Raw genomic sequence first — 21,293 nt, 5'->3', positions numbered from 1 at the left:
AATGTTGAGGCGTACGGGTAGGAAAGCGGGATCGCTGAGGGGAACGGGAAGGAAGGCTGAGATCACTGAGGGAACGGGTAGGAAGGCGGGATTGCTGTGGGAAACGGGCAGGAAGGCGGGAATGTTGAGGGGAACTGGTAGGAAGGCGGGATTACTGTGGGGAACAGGGAGGAAGGCGGGATTGCAGAAGAGCCGAGTGAGAAGGGAGGAGGGATCGCTGAGGGGAACGGGAAAGAAGGGCGGGCGGTGGAGTTGCTATGGGGAGCCGGGTGAGAAGGGAGCCGGGATGGCGGAACGTAGCGGGGAGGAAGGCGGGATCGCTGAGGGGAGCCGGGATGGCGGAACGCAGCGGGAAAAGGGAAGGCAGGATCGCTGAGGGGAGCCGGGATGGCGGAACCCAGAGGGAAAAGGGAAGGCAGGATCGCTGAGGGGAGCCGGGATGGCGGAACGCAGAGGGAAAAGGGAAGGCAGGATCGCTGAGGGGAGCCGGGATGGCGGAACGCAGCGGGAAAAGGGAAGGCGGGATCGCTGAGGGGAGCCGGGATGGCGGAACCCAGCGGGAAGAGAAGGCAGGATCGCTGAGGGGAGCCGGGATGGCGGAACCCAGCGGGAAGAGAAGGCAGGATCGCTGAGGGGAGCCGGGATGGCGGAACCCAGCGGGAAAAGGGAAGGCGGGATCACTGAGGGGAGCCGGGATGGCGGAACCCAGAGGGAAAAGGGAAGGCGGGATCGCTGAGGGGAGCCGGGATGGCGGAACCCAGCGGGAAAAGGGAAGAAGGCAGGATCGCTGAGGGGAGCCGGGATGGCGGAACCCAGAGGGAAAAGGGAAGGCGGGATCGCTGAGGGGAGCCGGGATGGCGGAACCCAGAGGGAAAAGGGAAGGCGGGATCGCTGAGGGGAGCCGGGATGGCGGAACGCAGCGGGAAGGGAAGGCGGGATCGCTGAGGGGAGCCGGGATGGCGGAACGCAGCGGGAAAAGGGAAGGCAGGATCGCTGAGGGGAGCCGGGATGGCGGAACCCAGAGGGAAAAGGGAAGGCGGGATCGCTGAGGGGAGCCGGGATGGCGGAACCCAGAGGGAAAAGGGAAGGCGGGATCGCTGAGGCAGCGCCCACAGGCTCCCGCTCTGGTTCCGCCCCTGAGGACTTTACTCCCTCCGGGATATTGTGATAGCACCGACCAACAACCGCCACACCATTTAGTACTTGGTTGTATAAATTCAGTTTATTTCAGTATTTAACAGAAGACAAAGCCCTCAATTAAAACTCAGTTTTCAACATATATGTGCTCATGCTGGTGTGTCTCCTACAGGACATCATCACCCATCACTTTCTTTTTTCTTTTGGGGTAAGGATGGAGATAATTAAACAGTTTACATTGATTCCAAGCTAATTTTCTTTTCTGATTAGCTAGAAATATAAAGGTTTATTTTGTTAAGGACGGGTTAATTATCTCTCCAAGGAAGGAATCGGCACAATCTCTGTTGTTTTTTCCACAATTCCCTGATACATAAAAGCTCACAGTTCCTCCTGTTCTCTATCCCCAAAATCCTGAAGAGCTTATGAACGGATTAACATACAAACGAGTTAAAGAAGGACTGTTAAAGCAGGGATGCAATCCAAGGACTGGCTGTGTCCAGGAAAATTAAGGATAACAGGCAGTGTGCAAAAGCAGTGCTACAGCAGGCTATTGAAATTACTGTTTACAAGAATGCATCTTTTTAACATTTTAGTGGAGAAGGTCAAGGCAGAAATGTGGCACTAATTCCCCAGGCAAACCATAGACAAAGGAGGAAGAAAACGTTCGAAAGCCCTGCTTCATAAGGAATTTTTAATGTCAGTAATTAGATTAAAAACAAAACAAAGAGAGTTCTGAGCCCAAAAGCTCAAAACCTGGAGTTTATCATGTTTGCTAACTTCTCCAAACAACCACACAAATTGTTCTAGACTTTAAACACGGGGCTGTCTTGCACTAACAACCTCTGCCAGTAAACAGAATTACAGCATTAGGAAGGGGAAAAACCAAAACCGCACAGATACAGAAAAAACATACTACAGATCCCCTGTGTGCCTGCAAAGAGCATTTAAACCTGGCATTCAGGAGTTTCTTTTGTTGTTTAAACCACACCGTGGGGAATGACCTGAGGTTTGTGCGGACAGCTGAAACCCCTCCTGTGCTCTCCAGCACTTTATTGACCGAAAGATAAAATTTCTGCTGTGTTTTCAGGGCAGAGGAAAGAAGATCAGAAGAAGGTTTCTTTCTGGAGCCTACTACACCACCCAGTGCCACCTGCAGACACGAGTCCAGACTTAGCATAATGTTTCAGAAATATGTGGTGCGTTCACGGGTCAGTCTCATCATCAGGAAGCAGGATCGATCTCTTCAGTTTATTAAGCAAACACCCCCGAGTAAAGGGGCTGATAGCCACTTTCTTCCTTCTTGCAGGTAAGCACACAGACGCTCAGCATGCCGAAGAACTGGAAAAGAGGGAGTGCACAAGGGACTTAGTCCTGCTGTGTTTCAGTTTCAGCCATCAGACAAAACACCTACACAGTGGGTGACTTCATCACATGAAAAAATACTGGTTTAAAAATGCATCTGCAGAAAGTCCAGCTTTTGCACACCGATTCTGAGAAATAGTTCTGTCTTGAGTGTTTCCTCTCTGCTTTGTCCCCTTAATTCATACATTCACATGAATTACTAGTTATCTTGCCATGGGGAAAATTTCGGTGAAAGGTTAGGATCATTCTGGGATAAAATGAGTTATCCAAAATATTTAAGCGTGCCTTTGGACAAGGAATGTCTCCCAGTGCCAGAGGGCAGGGCTGGCTGGGATATTGGGGAGGAATTGCTGGCTGGGAGGGTGGGCAGGCCCTGCATCCCTGGCAGTGTCCAGAACCAGTTGGATGGGTGGAATGAGGTGAGCTTTAAGGTTCCTTTCCCACCCAAACCATCCTGAGATTCCGTGGCTCTATTGTCCCACTCTGGGGTTTCTCCTCTGCCCCCAGATCACCCCAGAGGGACATGAAGTGGTTCAAACCCTGGTTTTCTCTGAAGCAGCCAAAGAGAGATTGCCAGAGATGGTTTTCTCTTGTTCCAAGGATTGTTTATTATTTCTTATCTCTGGGACTTTTTGCCTGGCCAGCAGGGTCTGCTCTGCCTGGCATCCATGGTGGGATCTGCCTGGTGAGGGCAGGGCTTATCTTATATAGTCTAAATTACATAATACATGTTTACAACAATTTTCCAATACAATGCAATCTTGTTAAATTGTCCAGCCCTGACCCCATCCAATCTGAAAGTGCCAACATGTCACCCCACATGGATGACATGGAGAAGAAGGAGGAAAAGGTGTCCACCCCCCAAATTCTCCATCTTGGCCACGTGTCCCTTATCATAAACATTCAAAAAACCTATTTATCTACGTTCTAAAAGTCTAATTTATACTTTACTAATTTTGGTGACCTGTTTCCATTCTCCTTACGCTGACAACTTCCCCCGGGGGTTAGAATCCAGCACCTGTGACACCAGGGTCTCACTCAGGGGTCTTTGAGACCCTCTTCAGGGGGATTTTGAGACCCCCAAGGGGTAGCCCTGGGCTCCCACATCTATAATAAAATGGATTCTGCATTGAATTTCCATCCCGAATCCCCTGCTGTCTTTGGAATCCTTCCCATCACTGTTAGGCAGATGAAACGGAGACAGTTGGAAAAACACCTAGGACTGAGTCTACTTCAGAGGCAGAAGAAAGCTGTAGGCTATTAGGACAGTGAAGATGAAAAAGGCCCAAGATCCAAGAACAAACAGTGTTTTCCATGAGGGAGGAAACAGGAATGTTTACCTTTACGATGGCAAACCCCAGGATTACAAGCATGGCATAGCTGATAACGCTCTGCAGCCCAGTCTCCAGCTCCTGTGCACAGCCCTGCCATGAAAAGGAGAGATAAAAACATGTTAAAAAGCGTTCAACCAGCTGGAAGTTTTTATTATTTTCCCCCCAGTTCTCCCAAGGAAACATGGCCTTGTAAGGCCTGTCTAACCAGCACTGCACATCTGAGGAACTCCTTGTTTTCCAGAGCTCATGGCTTATTTCCTCCTGCATGAGGAGACGCAGTGACAAACTGCAATTTAGTGACACTTGCTGCACCTGAATTTCCTCTAGGAAAAAGTGACCTCTAGGTCACATAAACAGGTGCCCAAAACTCAGAGCTGGAAGGCCATCAATGGTATCTATGAAAGTCAACTTAGGGGCTTATGCCCCAGACTGGAGAACCTGGTACAGAGTTAATAAAATCACAGAATAGTTTGGGTTGGAAGGGACTTGAAAGACTATTCAGTTCCATGAAAGACTACTCAGTTCCATCTCCTGGCATGAGCAGGGACACGTTCCACTGTCCCAGGCTGCTCCAGTTCCCATCCAGCCTGGCCCTGGGCACTGCCAGGGATGCAGGGGCAGCCACAGCTGCTCTGGGCACCCTGTGCCAGCCCTGCCCACCCTCCCAGCCAGCAATTCCTCCCCAATATCCCAGCCAGCCCTGCCCTCTGGCACTGGGAGCCATTGCCTGTGTCCTGTCCCTGCCTTGTCCCCAGTCCCTGTGCAGCTCTCCTGGAGCCCCTTCAGGCCCTGCCAGGGGCTCTGAGCTCTCCCTGGAGCCTTCTCTGTGCAGCTGAGCACCCCCAGCTCTGCCAGCCTGGCTCCAGAGCAGAGGGGCTCCAGCCCTGCAGCATCATCATCCTCCAGATTTGGCATGATCAATCCCAGATGAGTCTGTTCCCCTGCCTCAGATCTGTGGGCAAACCCCTAAACTCTGCCTGGCGTGCTTCCCTCCACCTTTCCACCCAGCTGTGGCACTGATCCCCTCATCCTCACCCGTGTGTTGAGCTCCTGGGGCCGATCTAGATGCCCTGTGCAGTTCTTGGCCTCTTGCTGGCAGCAGCTCAGGGGGACACTGTTGTTCCCAGTGGAATTAAACCACTGGGTGGTGGTCCAGTCACTGTAGTTCTTAACACCGCAGCAGTGAAGCTACCAAACACAGGACAGTTACACAACAGTTACTGTTACATAAGATTATACATATATATTACCGGTTATACTATGGTATATATATATATATATTTTAGATGTTCATCTGTATGAATGCTCATGTTGAGTTAAACCCCTCTTAGGCATATTGGGCCAGAGCTGCCACTATTTTGCAGCAGATTTATGAGCAGCAGGTGCTTCATAGGAGCAATAAATCAATCTCCTGCACACATTATTACGTCCTTCTTGGTTTGTTCTTTGTGAAAGCTCCAATGGGAAGGTGACAAGTTGCAGGGTAGAGTCTTCCATCATCTGGTCATTTTATGGTGCAGTGTTCTCAGCAGTTATTCACATGTAGTTATTTGCTCGTTGCAAATGTCACTCATATCAACCACACACGAGCCAAGTTCCAGGATATTGTCCCACCCATCCTCCCCACTCCTTTCCCAGCCTAAATTCCATGTTTAGGACCAGCTGTTCATTTCCAAACAAGGCTTAAATATTTTATTACCTGTTCTTGCAAGTAATCCACAACTGTAGACTCTGGGTTTTTGCCATCATACCTCTCAAAGACTGAGCGCATTGTACCTTGCACATCAGTTTTTACCTGTTTAGAGCGAGAAAAACAATGCAGGTGGTTTAATGTGAGAGCTTAAAATTTTATCTGGTGGAAATTGCAAATGATCTGTATCCTAAATGAGTCGGGGGGGGAATAAGAAATAAGAAAAATCAAGCAATGTTTTAGACAAAACTCAGGTGACATTTAGGCGGAATCACACTCCTGGGTAGAACCAGAGCTTGCCATCCTTGATGGAAAAGCCCCCTTTTGGGAGCATCAAAAACTTTAATCCAACTCAGAGACTGTTGTGATATGTTGTGATATGTTGTGATATATTGTGATGTGAATATTAAATATTCACCATGTTCCCTACAAAGACATCTCCATTCCCATTTGTTCTGCAGATTGCAGGACAGGGGAAGAAGTTAAAAAAAAAAAAAAACCAAACAGATAAATTGGAATGTTCAAACAATGTAAGATCTACTCTTTACTTTTATGTTAGGACAGAGATGGTAATTATTTGTTTACCTTTTCCCTGTAAACAAATCCCAGGACAAAAGCGGACACCTCTGCAATGAAGATAACCAGGATAATAGCCAAGAACTGAAAATAAAAGAGAGAGACAATAAGAGAGAATCCCACAGCACTTGAGTTAAAATGCACAATACACTTCACATTAATTTACAGCTGTAGGTGATAGTTATATCTTATTGCCTCTCCAATCAAAATAGCTGCCAGAAAATAATTTAGAATAGAAGAAGCAAGCTGTGGCCTCACCCCTGGAACTGTTCAAGGCCGGGTTGGACAGGGTTTGGAACAACCTGTTGGTCTGTGGAAACTGCCCATGGAAAAGAGGTTGGAACTGGATGAGGTTTAAGGTCCTTCCCAACCCAAACCTTTTGGGGATTATTGTGCCTGATCCTGAGCACTGCCTTGACACGAGCTGTGTGAAGAGCCCGTGGAGCACTCCACAAGTGATGTCAAAGGGGAGAGCACACCCATAAACCAGCAGATGAGTTGTTGGGCTCACATTGCCTCCACGGCATGACTTGGGGCACGAAGTTACTGTGAGTGAGCCTTTCTGGATTTTTAAAATAATTCTATGAGCAGTCAAGGCATGCTTTCAGCACACAGAGGACTAAAATCAGCAGAAAAACTGATATACATCTGGTTTGCTCGCTCAGAAACGCATATTTCCTCCTGTTCCTCCCCCTCCTCACTCCTGAAAACCAGCTGCTTCCCACACTCATCCTCACGGAGGCAGCTGAGGCGAATCAAACATCTCAGCCGTGGGTTGTTGGAGTCAGTGAGTCAGGTCTCTCTGAATTCTTCAGACAGAAATCAGAGTGCAGGGATTGAATAAGTTTTAGGGCGAGTTCTAATGCTTTTGGTAAGTGAAAGGTTTCAAATGCCACAGTAGCACTGAGTGTTCTAGTGAAGGTTGAAACACACTGCTATCTTCAGTGGAGGCTCCAGGCCCACGGTTGTACACAGAACTTAGACACAATAGAGTTATAGTAAGAATATTGCTGAAATTTCTTAGAACAAGATAGGCTGTATGCATTGTTCTATACGTAACCTGGTGTGCCAGGAAACTAGAACTCTAACAGGTTAAGGCGTGGTGGTCTGATCTTGTTGGAAAAATCCTTTATGAGACAATGCATAGGGAGAGTTGTTGCTTTTAGCCATTGTGGCTTCTCACCATTCGCTTATTACCACTGCATTTTCCAGCTCCTTTGCCATTGCCTGTTGAGATGGATGTGCTTAGTAATAACCTTTTTAACCCTCAGCTGCTTTGCTTATTTAGAGATTACCCGGCAGAGGAGGAGCCCGAGAGCCCCAAAGCAGGAGCAGGGCAGGCACTCACCAGCCCCAGCCCCACGCGGGACTCGCGGAAAGTGGCACAGCAGCCGATCAGCCCGATGATGAACATCACCACGGCCACGCAGATGATGATCACGGCCGGCAGCAGCGCGTACTTGTCCTGCAGAAAGTTGTCGTAGCTCTTGTAGGTGTTGATGACATACGCCCCGACATAGCTGAGCCCCGCGGCTGCCGCCTGGAGCAATGAGGAAAAGTCGTTAGCGGTTGTTTGTTAAGGGTCTGAACCTGGAAAATGGTCGTGGATTGTTTTCTAAAGGTGATTTTAGAAATGGTGGCTGCAGCGTGCAAAGAACTAGATTAAATAGACTGCACCTGAAACTACTACCTGAGCTAGCTATGGATTCAAGGCAGAGAAGATAAAATTCACTGCATTGCTCCCCTGCTAAAGAGGCACCGCTGGAGTCTGCAGACTGCATCAGTGTCTCTGCAGAATGCCAAGCTCACACTGCCTACCCAGGCCTGACTACAGTCTGCATTTCCAGGAATCACACCACCACAGTGAGCTGCTGGTTTGGGCCTTTTTTTTTTTTTTTTTTTTGAGAAAACCTCATCCTCCACACTCTCACAACAGCATTAACCGCTAAGGGCAGGCACAAATGTACCCAGTCTCTCCTGGAGGAGAAAGATTTCTACAATCTCTAAAATAATCTCCCTCCCAGAAGGATGTTTTTTGCTTTGGTTTTTTGCCAGGTATAGTGGCAGTTGCCCAGGAGACCAAAGACTTTTTCCCACTGGACTGGGTACAGCCATGAAAACAATACCAAAAGATTTAACCATGCCCTGCCAAACCTCACCAATGGCACAAAAAAATTGTCTCAACAGTCAGGATGGCTCATCCATGCTCTCTAATCCTACATCACAAAGAAAATGAAGCACCTTCCATATTCACCTTCTGGAAGCTTAAGGGAAACCAGCTGGTTTGTTTTCAACAGGTCACAGCAGGATTTCATCAGGCAGCCTTGGAGCAGTTTGTAACTTCCCCAGCACTGTACGTTTTAATTAAATCAAACACTCCTCATGCTGGAGCGAGGACTTGCTAATTCCTTTACCTTGTTTGGCTCTTTCCCCTCCAGCCACGTCTGCTGCCTGCCCTTCAATTACCTCCAGTGCAGGAACATCCTTTGTTTCATACAGCTCCCATCCCATAATCTCTCATTGCTGGATGCTGTCTGTACCCCAGAATTACTGGGGTCAGATGCACCAAGTGATGGTGCCAGGCATTTAGCACATGGCCTGCAAGATCCTGCTGCACTGGGGCTCAGACACAGCAGCTCCTCTACAATGCAGGATATCAGGAAAAGGAATGGGATCACCAACTCTCAACAGGTTATTTGTTCTTCTTCTCCACATGCACTGGGTTTTCAGATATACTAATGATTAAAACAGTTCCTAAAGCTTTATTCCATTTTTCCTCTCATGAAGGAAACTCTCTTTCCTATTTCCCTGTGCAGGTGTAGGGAGACTGTGGCTTTTCCTGCCACCCCTTTTTAGGGATGCAGAGGAAAGGATGAGACGTTTGTGAATCTCAAAGGCCAGAAATATGAAAAGGCAGAACCTCACCTCTGAAAGGATTTGTCTCAAAGGGCACCACGGCCTTCTCACTTCACCACAGGAGGGAGGTGCTGAGGAACAACCTCGCCTTCTCCTCCAACACTCTGTTCTGAACTGGAATTGGGACAGGAACAGTCCTTGGAATGGCACAGCAGTAAAGGTGGAGGTGGGGATGCATTTCCATTTCCAGTGTGCTCAACACACAATAGCAAGGAAGCAGCACAGGACGTGCTGAAGACCAACCAGCTGTGGGGAGCTAAGAAAAACCTTGCTGCAAGTAAAAGGCTGCCCACAAGTTTAAGAAAAAAATAAATAAATTATGAAGCCAGTTCCCAGAAGGCCCCTAAAGCCAGGACCAGAAAAGCTCCATGGCTGCAAGACAAAACCAGGTCTAGTGTTAACTTCAAGGACCTCAAATATAAAGGGCTTTCACAGTGGGTTTTATTGCAATACCCAGAATTGCCTTAATTCTGGTCAGAGACGAAACACAACCAGGCAAGAAGTCTATTAAAATTTCCAAACTTCTGCTTCTAAGCAGAAAAAGGAAGTGTAATGAGGCAAAACCAGAAGTCCTTGGGAAAAGACTAAAAAGAAGATGACTTAAGACTTAAGGAAGAGATAAGACTTAAAGGAAGATTTTTCCCCACAGATACTGCCACAACTTCATCCATGATTTTTAATTCAGTGGGAAGAATCCTGAAACCTGAAGCAGGGTCACTCAGGAATAGAAGGCATCACAGCTAATGATCTCCTCCCTGATTTTTGCAGCTGAGTCACAGAGACAAGTTTTGAAAGAAAGGATGAAAAGTATTTCAGAACTTAAATCAGAACTCTTCCCTTAAGCTTTTCCAGACTTTAAGGCAAATTGAGTGGAGGGATTTTTTCACCTCAACATCACAAAACCTACAGCCCGTTCCTAGATCTAAGGTGAAAATGTATTAAAATATACTTCTCTAGAAGTACAAGTCCTTTGCATTGCAAAAGATGGATCTCAAAGTATGTCTGATGAGGTTTCTGTTGGATCCCAAGGAAAAAAAAATTATCTCAAAACCACAAAGACCAGTTTCAGCGATTACCTTTGAGGATGAATAGATCAAAAACCTCCTTTAGATGGGTTTTAGGTCTCAAACCCACCTAAAATTGTGAAACAGGATGCTAGGATTACATCAAGAAATTGCAAACAGCAATTTTTTTTCCCCACTTTTTGTCACTCTCCTGCTTGGCAGCTGCCACACAGCCAGGTCCAGGTCTCAGGGCACAAACCCAGAGAGTGCCTCAAGGTGGATACAGGTGAGCCACCTGCCCTGGGCCACCAGCAGCCAGCACAGCCCCCACAGCTGAGCCTGTCCTGCCCCAGCTGACTCACAGGGCTCCAGGAAACTGCTGCTGTGTCTCTGCGGTGCTGATGACTTCCTTGACACATGATGACGAGGGGAGGCGAAGGGAAATTTTGCAAGAAAACCCCTTTTCACAGCTGGGCAGCAGAGCTGCAGCCACCCCTGCTGCCTCTCCCACCACAGCTCGCACCCTGCAAGGACCTGAGGCCAGAATCACCCCACTTTTAATATCGACAGAAAGCACAAAAACTATCTGAGCGTGGAAAAGTGAACTCCCTGGGGCTGAGTGAGAAGAAAGCCGAGCTGTGACAGGCACCAGGATTTCCCAGGCTGAGTTTGGGCAGGGCCTGGGCTCACCAAGCACTTCCACGCTTGGCTGAGCCAGGGCAGAAGGTGCACAGGGTACAAACACAAAATCAGTCACATAACACACACAGAGCACTGTGAATATTCAATCCTGCCCGTGAAACACAAACCTGGACTGTCTCGCTGACGAAGAACAGGACAGCTGCTGGAAAACAATAATTTAATGTATTTTTGAAATACAACAAGGCTCTTGCTTTGTGTTTCACTGGTTTTTATATGCTGATGACCAACAGCCCCTGCCCTTTTCAGGAGGCTCATAGCCATGCAAATACTTCATGCCACCTAATCACAGACATAGAGAGGACTGCTTAAAGTTCCTCTGTACCACTGCTCTGAAATGCATGCAAATTTTATATATATATATATATATATGTACACATTCTTTTTCTATCAGTGAGGCAGAACAGGTGCTTTTCCACCTTTACTTCTGTTTTCATAAGCCAACCTTACACATGGCTGAGAACAGAGATCATTGTACATTCACAGTTATCAGCACAGGCTTCTTTGTGCCCTGCCAAGCCCAGATAAGGTACAGCAAAGGAGCCAAACTACCAGCTGTGATGTTAAAAGGCAGTGTCTGCTGGTTTGGGGGATTTGGGGTACTTTTTAAAAAGGTTTCTCCAAGAATCCTCTTATTTCAGAGTGTTGGTTCTACAGCTCGGTCTGTTACTGTAAACTGGTATAAGACTTCCTTTTTTAAAAGCTGGAAAATTAAAAATACAGAGTAACAAAGCTGTAGTTAAAAGGAGAAGCTTAAGAACAGGGTGAATTCTGAATTCACCCCATGTGTCCAACAAGATTCACCTCTGTGCAGTAAAACATGGAGGTTATGAGACTTCAAGACATTTCTCCTTTGTCCAGAGGGACTTTCCCAGGGCCAGCACTAATACCCACCACAGCACAAAAATAATGCTGGACTGTGTCCTGTATCATTGACTTTATATGGGCAAAGACAGGTAGGAGAAATAACACCAGTGACACAGGGAGAGCAGTTGTCTTCTACAGCAAACTGCTGCAAATACAGACTGGAAGAACCATGAATATCCACACAAACCCTTTGTGAACCCCTGCACTTAACCCATCATTGGGCACTCACCTCACAGAGCTGCCTGAGTTAATTTCAAGGCTCAAATCCCACTTTTTTCACCCATGTCTTTGCACAGTCAGGGCTCCTCACCTGGTGCAACACCTGATGTTTTGCCTTCCCATCCAACACCTACATTCCCTGGGATGCTGTCACCTTTTCTACAGTTTCAGTGGGCAGACCAGGATATGTCACCTTCAATTATTACTTTTCCAACTACAGTTATTACTTCTGTGCTGCCCCCATGCCTCTCATATCTGGGATCAACCCCCAGCAACACTGGTCTCAGTTAGAGCTGCCCATTCTCTCCTTAGCACAGAACACACTCCATGCCTTTGTTTGTTTTTTGGCTTTTTTTCCATGTGCAAGGAGTGGTTTTGATTTACCTTGACGGGTAAATCTTCTGCTCGAAAGGTTTTGCACATTTCCTCCATAAATAATGTATTTTATTACCCAACAGCCAGCTTGCATGGCAAAGGGAATCACTGTCTGGCTCCCTTGCTGATTTATTGTACTACAAGATTTATTCTTCCCATCCACTATTAGAGTTTCAAGTCCTCCCTGGTTGCTGCACTGCTCCATTTTCAGGGAGGCAACAGGTTTTATTAGTGACTTTAGGGGAAAACAAAGGCACTGAGCACTTTTGAGAAAGCTTTCCTCACTTTATCCTCATATCCAAACTCCCCTTGGACCAGGCGCTTCCCGGGCCTGAGGCAAAGCAGGTTTCTCCCAACAATGAGAGTGACCCCAGCTCAGCACCTCCCATCCCACATGCACAATTTCCTCTCCCTTTTCCCACCCTGGATTTAAAACTCTGCCAGCTGGCTTCAGATATAATTTCCTAGGGTATTCACCTCTCTAAATGTTGAATCAGGTATTGCCACATCCGTGTCCTCTGGTTTCATCACGGACAGCGTGTGACAGTGCTTGGTCACTCACAGTGAAAAACGTTTCTGATGTTCAGAGGGACCATCCTGTGCCTCAGCCTGTGCTCACTGGTCCTGTCACTGTCACCGACATCATCTGGGCAAGGACAGTGACACAGGAGCAAGCAAAGCTGCCCTGCCCACCCTCCCAGCCAGCAATTCCTCCCCAATATCCCAGCCAGCCCTGCCCTCTGGCACTGGGAGCCATTGCCTGTGTCCTGTCCCTGCCTTGTCCCCAGTCCCTGTGCAGCTCTCCTGGAGCCCCTTCAGGCCCTGCCAGGGGCTCTGAGCTCTCCCTGGAGCCTTCTCTGTGCAGCTGAGCACCCCCAGCTCTGCCAGCCTGGCTCCAGAGCAGAGGGGCTCCAGCCCTGCAGCATTTTTGTCACCCTCCTCTGCACATAAACTTGCTGTGTTCTCTCAGACCCTCATGCTGTGAAAACACTCATTTACAAAATAATAAAAATGCTGACCTCAAATTGGTTTTGGATTGGAGCAAAAAAAGCACCAAAGTTGTGAGCTCCTACCAGGCTGCCCTTGATTCCCACAGCACCAACAGCCCCAGGAGAGAATTCCTGCCAATCTCATTCCAGTCATCACCCTCAAAGGAAAAAATCACAATTTCCTCACATGAGACACAGAGGTGTGACAGAACCCAGACAAATGTTCTGAGCTAACTTACACCGAGCCACAGCAGACTCATCAAAGTCTGTTACACCTAAATATTCAGCTGGGATGTTCAACTGCAGGGCATGTTGCAGCCTGCCTCCCAAAAACACCTCGGGGCTATTGCTGCTTATGGTGGGAAGCACTTGTTTTCTCCTTTTCTTCCTCAAATGAGAACAATGAGCAGCTGCCAAAATGCTCTGAGAACTTGTGTCTCTCCTTCAGGAGAAAAAATTCCCCAAACCTAAACCAGCATTTTCTTGCAACTTTTATGCTGCAAAACCACACACTCAGAGGGGATTCTGACTTATTTTCAAGCTGTATTAAGTAAATGTTCGTCTCAAGAGTTCTATTTAGCACATCTTCTGTTCCCCAACCCTAATTCCAAGGTTATTTTCCCATCCCTAAATGCCAGCACACACCCTACAAAGCACAGATGGTGGAAGGTCCTTGTGGAGACGCTGTGCAGCAGCGCAAAGCAAGGAATTCTGCCCCAGTTCCCAACTGGAATTCTAATGCTTAAACCCCTGCCTTGGGGCTAGAGTGCTGCTGCTAATCACAGCCACAGAGGCAACAGGACCAGGAGAAGGTAGAACCCCATTTTCACTTATCAGAATCCCCATTTTCACTTGTCAGAATCCCATTTTCTCCCATCAGAACCCCATTTTCACTAGTCAGAACCCCATTTTCACTTGCCAGAATCCCATTTTCTCATGTCAGAACCCCATTTTCATGTGTCAGAACCCCATTTTCTCTCATCAGAACCCCATTTTCACTTATCAGAACCCCATTTTCACTTGTCAGGACCCCATTTTCCCTTGTCAGAACCCCATTTTCACGTGTCAGAACCCCATTTTCACTTATCAAAACCCCATTTTCCCTTGTCAGAACCCCATTTTCACTTGTCAGAACCCCATTTTCACGTGTCAGAACCCCTTTTTCACTCATATTCTCCTCAAATAAACAGACTGCAGGGCATGAGCTTGCAGGGAGTGCTCAGCTGAGCAAGGATTGATTTATCATCCAGTGCCAGGCTGTTTTGGATCTGAGCAGCCTGTTTGGACACAAAACACCCTGTAGTTCAATATTTGCCTTCGGAACCACCCCAATTTCTCAACCAGTTGTTCCAGGCTCAGACACCAAGGTGCACCTGAATCACAGCAGAGCTAATCCTAAATCTTGCTGAAGAGGTACCAAAACGGGACCTCCTGAGCCACTGTAATCACCACACGCATTTCCACAGCATGGAATCAAAGAAATGCAGAATAGCCGAGGTTGGAATGACCTGTAAAGCTCCTCCAGCTCCACCCCCTGCCGTGGGCAGGGACACTTCCCACTGTCCCAGGTTGGACCAAGCCCTGTCCAGCCTGATCTGGAACACTTCTGCTTCTCTGGGAAACCCATTCCAATGCCTCACCACCCTCACAGCAACAATTCCTTCCCAATAGCTACCCTAAATTTTGCCTCTTTTCAGTGTGAAGTCATTCTCCCACCACCACAGCTCCTGATGAAGAATCCCCCTTTGGTTTCCTTGTAGCCCCTCTCAGATTCTGGAAGGTTCTTACACAACTTTCTCATCTCCAGGCTCATCACCCCCCTTTCTCAGCCTGGCAACATCACACCCCTGTTTTTGGTGACACTGGGAGACCTTCAAAGAGATCAAAGTGACTTCAGGATGGGGACACAGCCCAGCCATCCAGCAGGTTCCTTCACAGCCTGGCTGAGCTTGTTCCTCCAAATCCACATCACTGCCCCAACTCTTCCCCTGTGCTGACCACACAGCACCAGATCTTCATTTTAATTCAGCCTGTGAGATCACTGTGCAATACAGCAAAACCCATTTTCCTAAAAGTCAGTTCAGATCTGCTTTCTGATTTTGGAAAGAATAATTTAAAACAAGGAGGAACTTGATTCTTTCAAGGCATGCTCAACAGGATCATGTCAAAGGGCCCAGCCCTGTCATCATCCTCATCCTCATCCTGTGACCACTCTGCATCATGTGGCTGCTCTTCTCTCACCATTCAGAAATGAGCTAGAAATCATAGAATAGCTAGGGTTGGAAGGGACCTTAAAAATCCCCTCAACTCCCAAGGAATCCCCCACCTTCCCCTTCCCTTCTTCAAGGTAATGCATGCTATTTAATACATTGTTCATTAAAAGTATCAAATGCATTGTTCATTAAAAGTGTCCAAGACATTGTTCATTAAAAGTATCAAATACATTGTTCATTAAAGGTATCAAATACATTGTTCATTAAAAGTATCCAAGACATTGTTCATGAAAAGTATCTAAGATATTGTTCATTAAAGGTATCAAATACATTGTTCATTAAAAGTATCCAGATTTCTCTCTGGCTGAGGTTTCTGAGCAACCATTCCCAAAATTCCCATTACTGGCACGAGTGATTCCAAACCATTCACATATGCAGGAATTTTTATTGTGGATAAGTTTATACCTCCAAATTACTAAAAATTATTTAAAGTGAACCACAGCAGTATCGTGATTCCGTGAGCAACCTGGTTTAGAGGGAGGTGTTCCTGCCCAGCGAGTGAGCTGCACTTTTTGTCAGCAGATAAATGCAGCTCTCTCAAATCCCCAGGTCCTGCTAAAGTCCCCTGGGCAGTAACTTGTCCTTATGCCTCTCCCTGCTCTTGGGTAGGTAAAGCAAGGAAGATGGGCAAGTGCCCACATCTGCTTAAAAGTGAATGGGGAAACTGGGCAAAGAGGATTTTCATGGCAGGAACACCTCTGGTGATGAATCAGAATATCTTGAGTTGGAGGGAACCCACAAAGGTGATGGAAATCCAGCTCCAGAACCACCAGTGGATTCCAAACCCCCTCTGAGGGCAAAGACCTGTTTAGTGGCAACGAAGCTGAAGGCGAGCAGGGGCAAGGTGTGGGATGGTTTCAGGTTAAAAGCAACCTGAGAAGGTGTTTAATGCACATTATACAGAAAAACTGGAGCACGAAGCTCCCATCTCGTTTAAGGATTCTCAGTTTCTTCCCTTGGAAATGAATCCCAGCATTTAACCTCTCTCCTTCCAAAAGAGCATCATCACATCCCACGCAGCCCAGTCCCCCCAAGAGCCATTGACAGAGCATCACGGTCTGCTCTCCCTCTTCCTCTCCCCCTTCCTCTTCCTCTTCTAGGTCCCAGGAGATAAACCTGCATCCCCAGTCTTCACCTAGAGCGGGCCAACGCCCACTTACCAAAACAACCCCCACTTGAAACTAATTAGTAGGTGCTGAAGAGCAGAAGAGGAGGTGGGGAGAACTCCCGCAGCCTGAAGCACCACCCGTGGCAACCTTGGAATTAAATTGTCTTTAATCACTGAGTTTTTGGGGGGAGTTACGCATCGGTCCCTCACTCGCAGAATGAGCTGCACACACTATGCTGAGCCTGGTGATCAGGAGAAAAACTGGTTTTTTTCATCTCATTTGGGAAGCCCCGATTTGTCACTGTGGAAGGTTTGACTTCCTTCACTCTTCACGATAATGATCAGAAATCCAAAAGAGGATTTTTTGCCTTTTTAGGACATTCTTAAGTTATAACTTCTGTTAAAGAACCGCATCTGCACCATCTGCTGACTACACAGGTGGTGAATTGTTTTCCATGATCACTTCTGAGCTGGGAAAGATCTGCAGCATGCAATGTCTGGACATAAATTAGTCCTTGGAGAGGGGCTCCAATGTTCTTTGCAAAACCTGTATTTTTTCACAATCGTCTGGAGCCTTGTGCTTACAGAGCCCTAACTGTTGGAAATGTTCTGAAAGAGCATAAAATAATCAGTCCCTCCATCTCCACCCTCCTAAAACCAGAATTCCAGGTTCTGCAGTTGTGCTGCTGGAATGTGATTACCACACATAATGATGGCAGCAGCATCTAAATGCCACGGGTGCTGAGCACTGCTCTTACTGGATAAAGAACAGCCCAAAGGGCTGGTCTGGGTCACCCAAATTCAGAGGCCACAGACACGCAGAAGGATTGTTACTGGCAGCTCATGGATGCAGACCAACCTCGGTTAGAGAGCTCTCCTACAGCAGAAGAAGAAGCACCAGACACATTTTTGGAGGACATTAGGCTGCTGTTTCATTTTTGAAAAGCCAGGCAGTGATGCTAACCTCAGGCACACCTGATCTGAGGCTCAGGGGCTTTCCACTACAAACAGTGGGGATGCTGCAACGTTTCTCAATGAAAAAAAAAAAAAAAAAAAAAAAAAAGTCACCACAAAGGAAGCAGAAACTGTGAGATCATGTTACCTCCATTTGTGCCAGTGGCTCAGGAGTCACGGAGCACAAGCAGCAATAAATTGTGCTGGGCCTCCATAAGGGAGGCACGGGACGGTGGGGATGAGCTCCTCACCACAGCCAGCAGCAAGCCACGCTCTTACAAAGCGGCTCCACACCCCACGAGGCCCCAGAGATTAATTCCAGCAGTATTCCTCCTTTTGCTTTGTTTTTTTCACTCCCCACATAGCATCTCTCGGGAAATCTCCGTCTCTCTCTTCAGGAAGAGCCCCTGTGGCACCCAGAGCAAGAGGCGCTGTGTGCTGAGCCCCAGCCCGCAGGCTGGAGTCATCCCTGGCAAAAACCCGTCTGGAAAACGCCCAGGTGCTGCAAAGCAGCCGTGAACCCCCGGCACACCTCAGGTTTGACGGGGACCCCTCCTGAGAGCAGCACACACGTCCCAGGGCCGTGGGTGGCAGTGCTGGGGGTTTTCCAAACTTCCCCACGCATGGGGAATGCCCGAGCCTGGCCATCAGAATAATCCCCAGCTCTTCTGAACAGACACGAGCCCGACAACCCCCAAAACAACGCGGGTTAGGCTAAGAAAGTGTACAAACCACGCTCGTTTTTTCACTTGCTTGCAAATAATCACCGCGGAAGTGATTTGGAAAGCCGTAACTGAGCCAGGGACATTGTTGGAACAAAGCTCTCAGCAGTTTTACCCTCCAAAAGTCTCCTCGCCCCGAACACGGAGCAGAGCCCTTGTACAACGCCCGCGCCGTGCGGCCCCATTTGCTTCCGATCACAAAACGCGGCTGTACACTGTTTTAATTAAAAACACCACTAAAAACCCCGGGTACATTAAAAAAACGCCACGGAGAAAAGCAAGCAAACAAAAAAGCAATAAGAAGATCCGACCTTATGGGTTTTTTTCCCCCACTTAGAAACTTAAGCCCCTAAATCTCCTCGTTCCTTAAAAGTACGCAATTAGGGTTTGCTACAGAAATGCACGAGTCACCTGCGCACAGCAAAGCTCAATGCCCGGCTCACTGCGGGGATCGCGGGTGTGTCCCCCCACCAGAACCCCCCGTCTCCCTGTCACAGCCCCCCGTCCTCTGCCAGAGTCCCTCTCCCCCTGTCAGAGCCCCTATCCCTGCCAGTGCCCCTATCCCTGTCAGAGCCCCCTGTCCCCCAGCTACAGCCCCCTATACCCCTGCCACAGACCCCTGTCCCCCTACCACAGCCCCCTGTCCCTTGCTACAGCCCCCTGCCCCCCTGCCCGAGCCCCTATCCTCCTGGCAGAGTCCCTGTCCCCCTCCTAAAGTCCCCTGTCCCGCTACCAAGCCCCCCGTCCCCCTGCCAGAGTCCCGTGTCCCCTGCTACAGCCGCTGTCCCCCTGCTACAGCCCCCTGTCCCCCTACCACAACCTTCTGTCCCCCTGCTACAGCCCCCCGTCCCCCTGCCAGAGTCCCGTGTCCCCTGCTACAGCCGCTGTCCCCCTGCTACAGCCCCCTGTCCCCCTGCCAGAGTTTCCCCGTCCCTCAGCTACAGCCCCTGCCCCTGCTACAACCCCTGTCCCCCTGCCAAAGTCCACCGTCCCCCTGTCAAAACTTCTGTCCCGCTGCCAAAGACCCCCTGTCCTCCTGCTGGAGCCCCCTGTCCTCCTGCCGGAGCCCCCGTCCCCCGCCCGGCAGCCCCGCGGTACCCAGAAGGCGAGGCTCAGCAGCAGCAGCACGGTTTTGGAGGTGATGACTCCGCAGTCCATGTCGCCGCTCTGGGGCCGTGTCCCCGCACCGGCCCCGGTTCCCCGCGGGGCCGCCCCCGGCCCGCCCCGGCCCTGCCCACCCACGGGACGCGTTTCCCCGTGGCCGAGCAGGCAGATTTCCAAGCAGGGGGTGGGGATGCCGGGAGCAAATGGCAAAGCAAATTATTATGGAGCTCGGCGCGGTTTGGAGTTTTTTTTTTTTCTTCAGAACTTCTGCAACTTTCCGAAGTTACACTCAGCCCTGTGAGAAGCTCTCACTGCAGCAAAAAGGTTTACATCAGATTTGCCTTCCAGGATTGTTAAACCCACAGCTATTTCCCCTTCATCCAGCCTGTTTTGGTCTGTCTGAAGCCAGTCTTCTCAATCACATGCTCCAGGAACAGCAGGAATATGCGGATCAGAGGAGGGAATATGTGGATCCGTGCTGGGTTACTGGACTCGATGCCCTGGGCTGAGCCCCCAGCGTGGGCAGCAGGGCAGGGGGGATTCTGCCCCTGTGCCCCTGTGCCCAGGTGAGACCCCACCTGCAGAGCTGCTCCAGCCCTGGGCTCCAGCAGCACAAGGAGGTGGAGCTGCTGCAGCCAGTGCAGAGGAGGCAGGAGATGCTGCAGGGCTGGAGCCCCTCTGCTCTGGAGCCAGGCTGGCAGAGCTGGGGGTGCTCAGCTGCACAGAGAAGGCTCCAGGGAGAGCTCAGAGCCCCTGGCAGGGCCTGAAGGGGCTCCAGGAGAGCTGCACAGGGACTGGGGACAAGGCAGGGACAGGACACAGGCAATGGCTCCCAGTGCCAGAGGGCAGGGCTGGCTGGGATATTGGGGAGGAATTGCTGGCTGGGAGGGTGGGCAGGGCTGGCACAGGGTGCCCAGAGCAGCTGTGGCTGCCCCTGCATCCCTGGCAGTGCCCAGGGCCAGGCTGGATGGGAATTGGAGCAGCCTGGGACAGTGGAAGGTGTCCCTGCCCATGGCAGGAATAGAACCAAATGGTTTACAGTTCCTTAATCACCATTCTGTGATTCTGTGACTCCACAGCACAGGTTTGGACACTCAGCAGTACACCCCAACTGCTGGAATGCGCGGCTGAGCAGCTACAGGGAGAAGTTTTGGAATTCAGTGGCTGCAGAGAGCTGCAAATGTCACTTTATTTCCATCAGCCAAGCCTCGTGCTTTTACAAACAAGCTGGAGGTGCAGGACTGGCAGCCAGGGGTTTGTTTTGCAGGGAAGAACTTTGTCAGCCTGAACTGAGCTGAACCCACCCTCAGCAGGGCTGCAGGATGCAGTGAGAACGAGTTTCCTGCCATTGCCCCTTCCTGGTGAAAATTGCTTCTTCTGGGTGAGATGGATTTTGGAGGGGACGTGCTGAACCAGCTCTCCAGCAGGAAACCAGGAAAGGGAGGTTATGGAACAGCCTCTGCCCATGAATTTCAGCTGCAGCTGCTTTGGAAGGCAGCAGACTGACTGTTCTCTCTAAAAGAGAAATCCCCATGCAGAAAGCTGAAGCTGACATCCAAAATTAAATTGCTTGGAGAGTAAAGATCAGCACAAAGTCAGAACTTGAGGACTGCTCGCAGAGCTCCTCCTAACACCGAGCCTCTCTTTGCCACCATAATTTCTATTACAGCACTAAATATTAACAGAGTGTGTAATTGTGGAATATTTTTTAATTAAAAAAATAATAAAGCAGCATTTTCACCTTTTTTTAAAGTTTTGTGGGAATGATTGGTAATCTGGGGGAAATAGTTTGAAAGAAAAGAAAGGGCGAAGTCTGACATTTGATTTAAAGTGAAATATAAAGGAATTTTTAAAAAAATCCCAAACACAAAACCAACAAAAACATCAACTAAAAACCACCTTTGTTTAATATCCAAATACTGTTACCAAGTTTGTCACTAGTTAGTTCACTAGAACTTTTAAAT

The 21,293-nt window shown here is 48.8% G+C and overlaps 1 protein-coding gene and 1 long non-coding RNA gene across 2 annotated transcripts; both read right to left on the bottom strand.

The window, feature by feature from the left end:
• Positions 1-1,195: 1,195 nt before the first annotated feature.
• LOC306814379 (tetraspanin-36-like) lies at positions 1,196-19,466 on the bottom strand. The gene is made up of 7 exons (XM_079330378.1): positions 19,324-19,466; positions 7,448-7,639; positions 6,109-6,183; positions 5,533-5,628; positions 4,869-5,021; positions 3,840-3,923; positions 1,196-2,475 (listed from the first exon to the last, which is right to left on the bottom strand). Exons 1-7 carry the CDS (start codon positions 19,381-19,383, stop codon positions 2,389-2,391), a joined length of 747 nt encoding a protein of 248 aa, XP_079186504.1. The 5' UTR covers positions 19,384-19,466; the 3' UTR covers positions 1,196-2,388.
• On the bottom strand, positions 14,051-15,539 carry LOC306814512. Its single transcript, XR_013777185.1, has 3 exons — positions 15,221-15,539; positions 14,336-14,895; positions 14,051-14,082 (listed from the first exon to the last, which is right to left on the bottom strand). It is a non-coding gene; the product is annotated as an uncharacterized lncRNA (long non-coding RNA).
• Positions 19,467-21,293: the final 1,827 nt, after the last annotated feature.

Source organism: Erithacus rubecula, assembly GCF_903797595.1.
Source record: "Erithacus rubecula genome assembly, chromosome: Z".
NCBI classification, from domain to species: domain Eukaryota; kingdom Metazoa; phylum Chordata; class Aves; order Passeriformes; family Muscicapidae; genus Erithacus; species Erithacus rubecula.
This window is presented reverse-complemented; position numbering and strand designations above follow the sequence as displayed.

Coding starts and splice junctions, on each gene's coding strand:
- LOC306814379 (XM_079330378.1), bottom strand. CDS start 19,383: ATGGACTGCGGAGTCATCACCTCCAAAACCGTGCTGCTGCTGCTGAGC. Junction 7,640..19,323: donor TGCTGAGCCTCGCCTTCTGG/GTACCGCGGGGC, acceptor TCATTGCTCCAG/GCGGCAGCCGCGGGGCTCAG. Junction 2,476..3,839: donor TGGGGTTTGCCATCGTAAAG/GTAAACATTCCT, acceptor CCTCTTTTCCAG/TTCTTCGGCATGCTGAGCGT.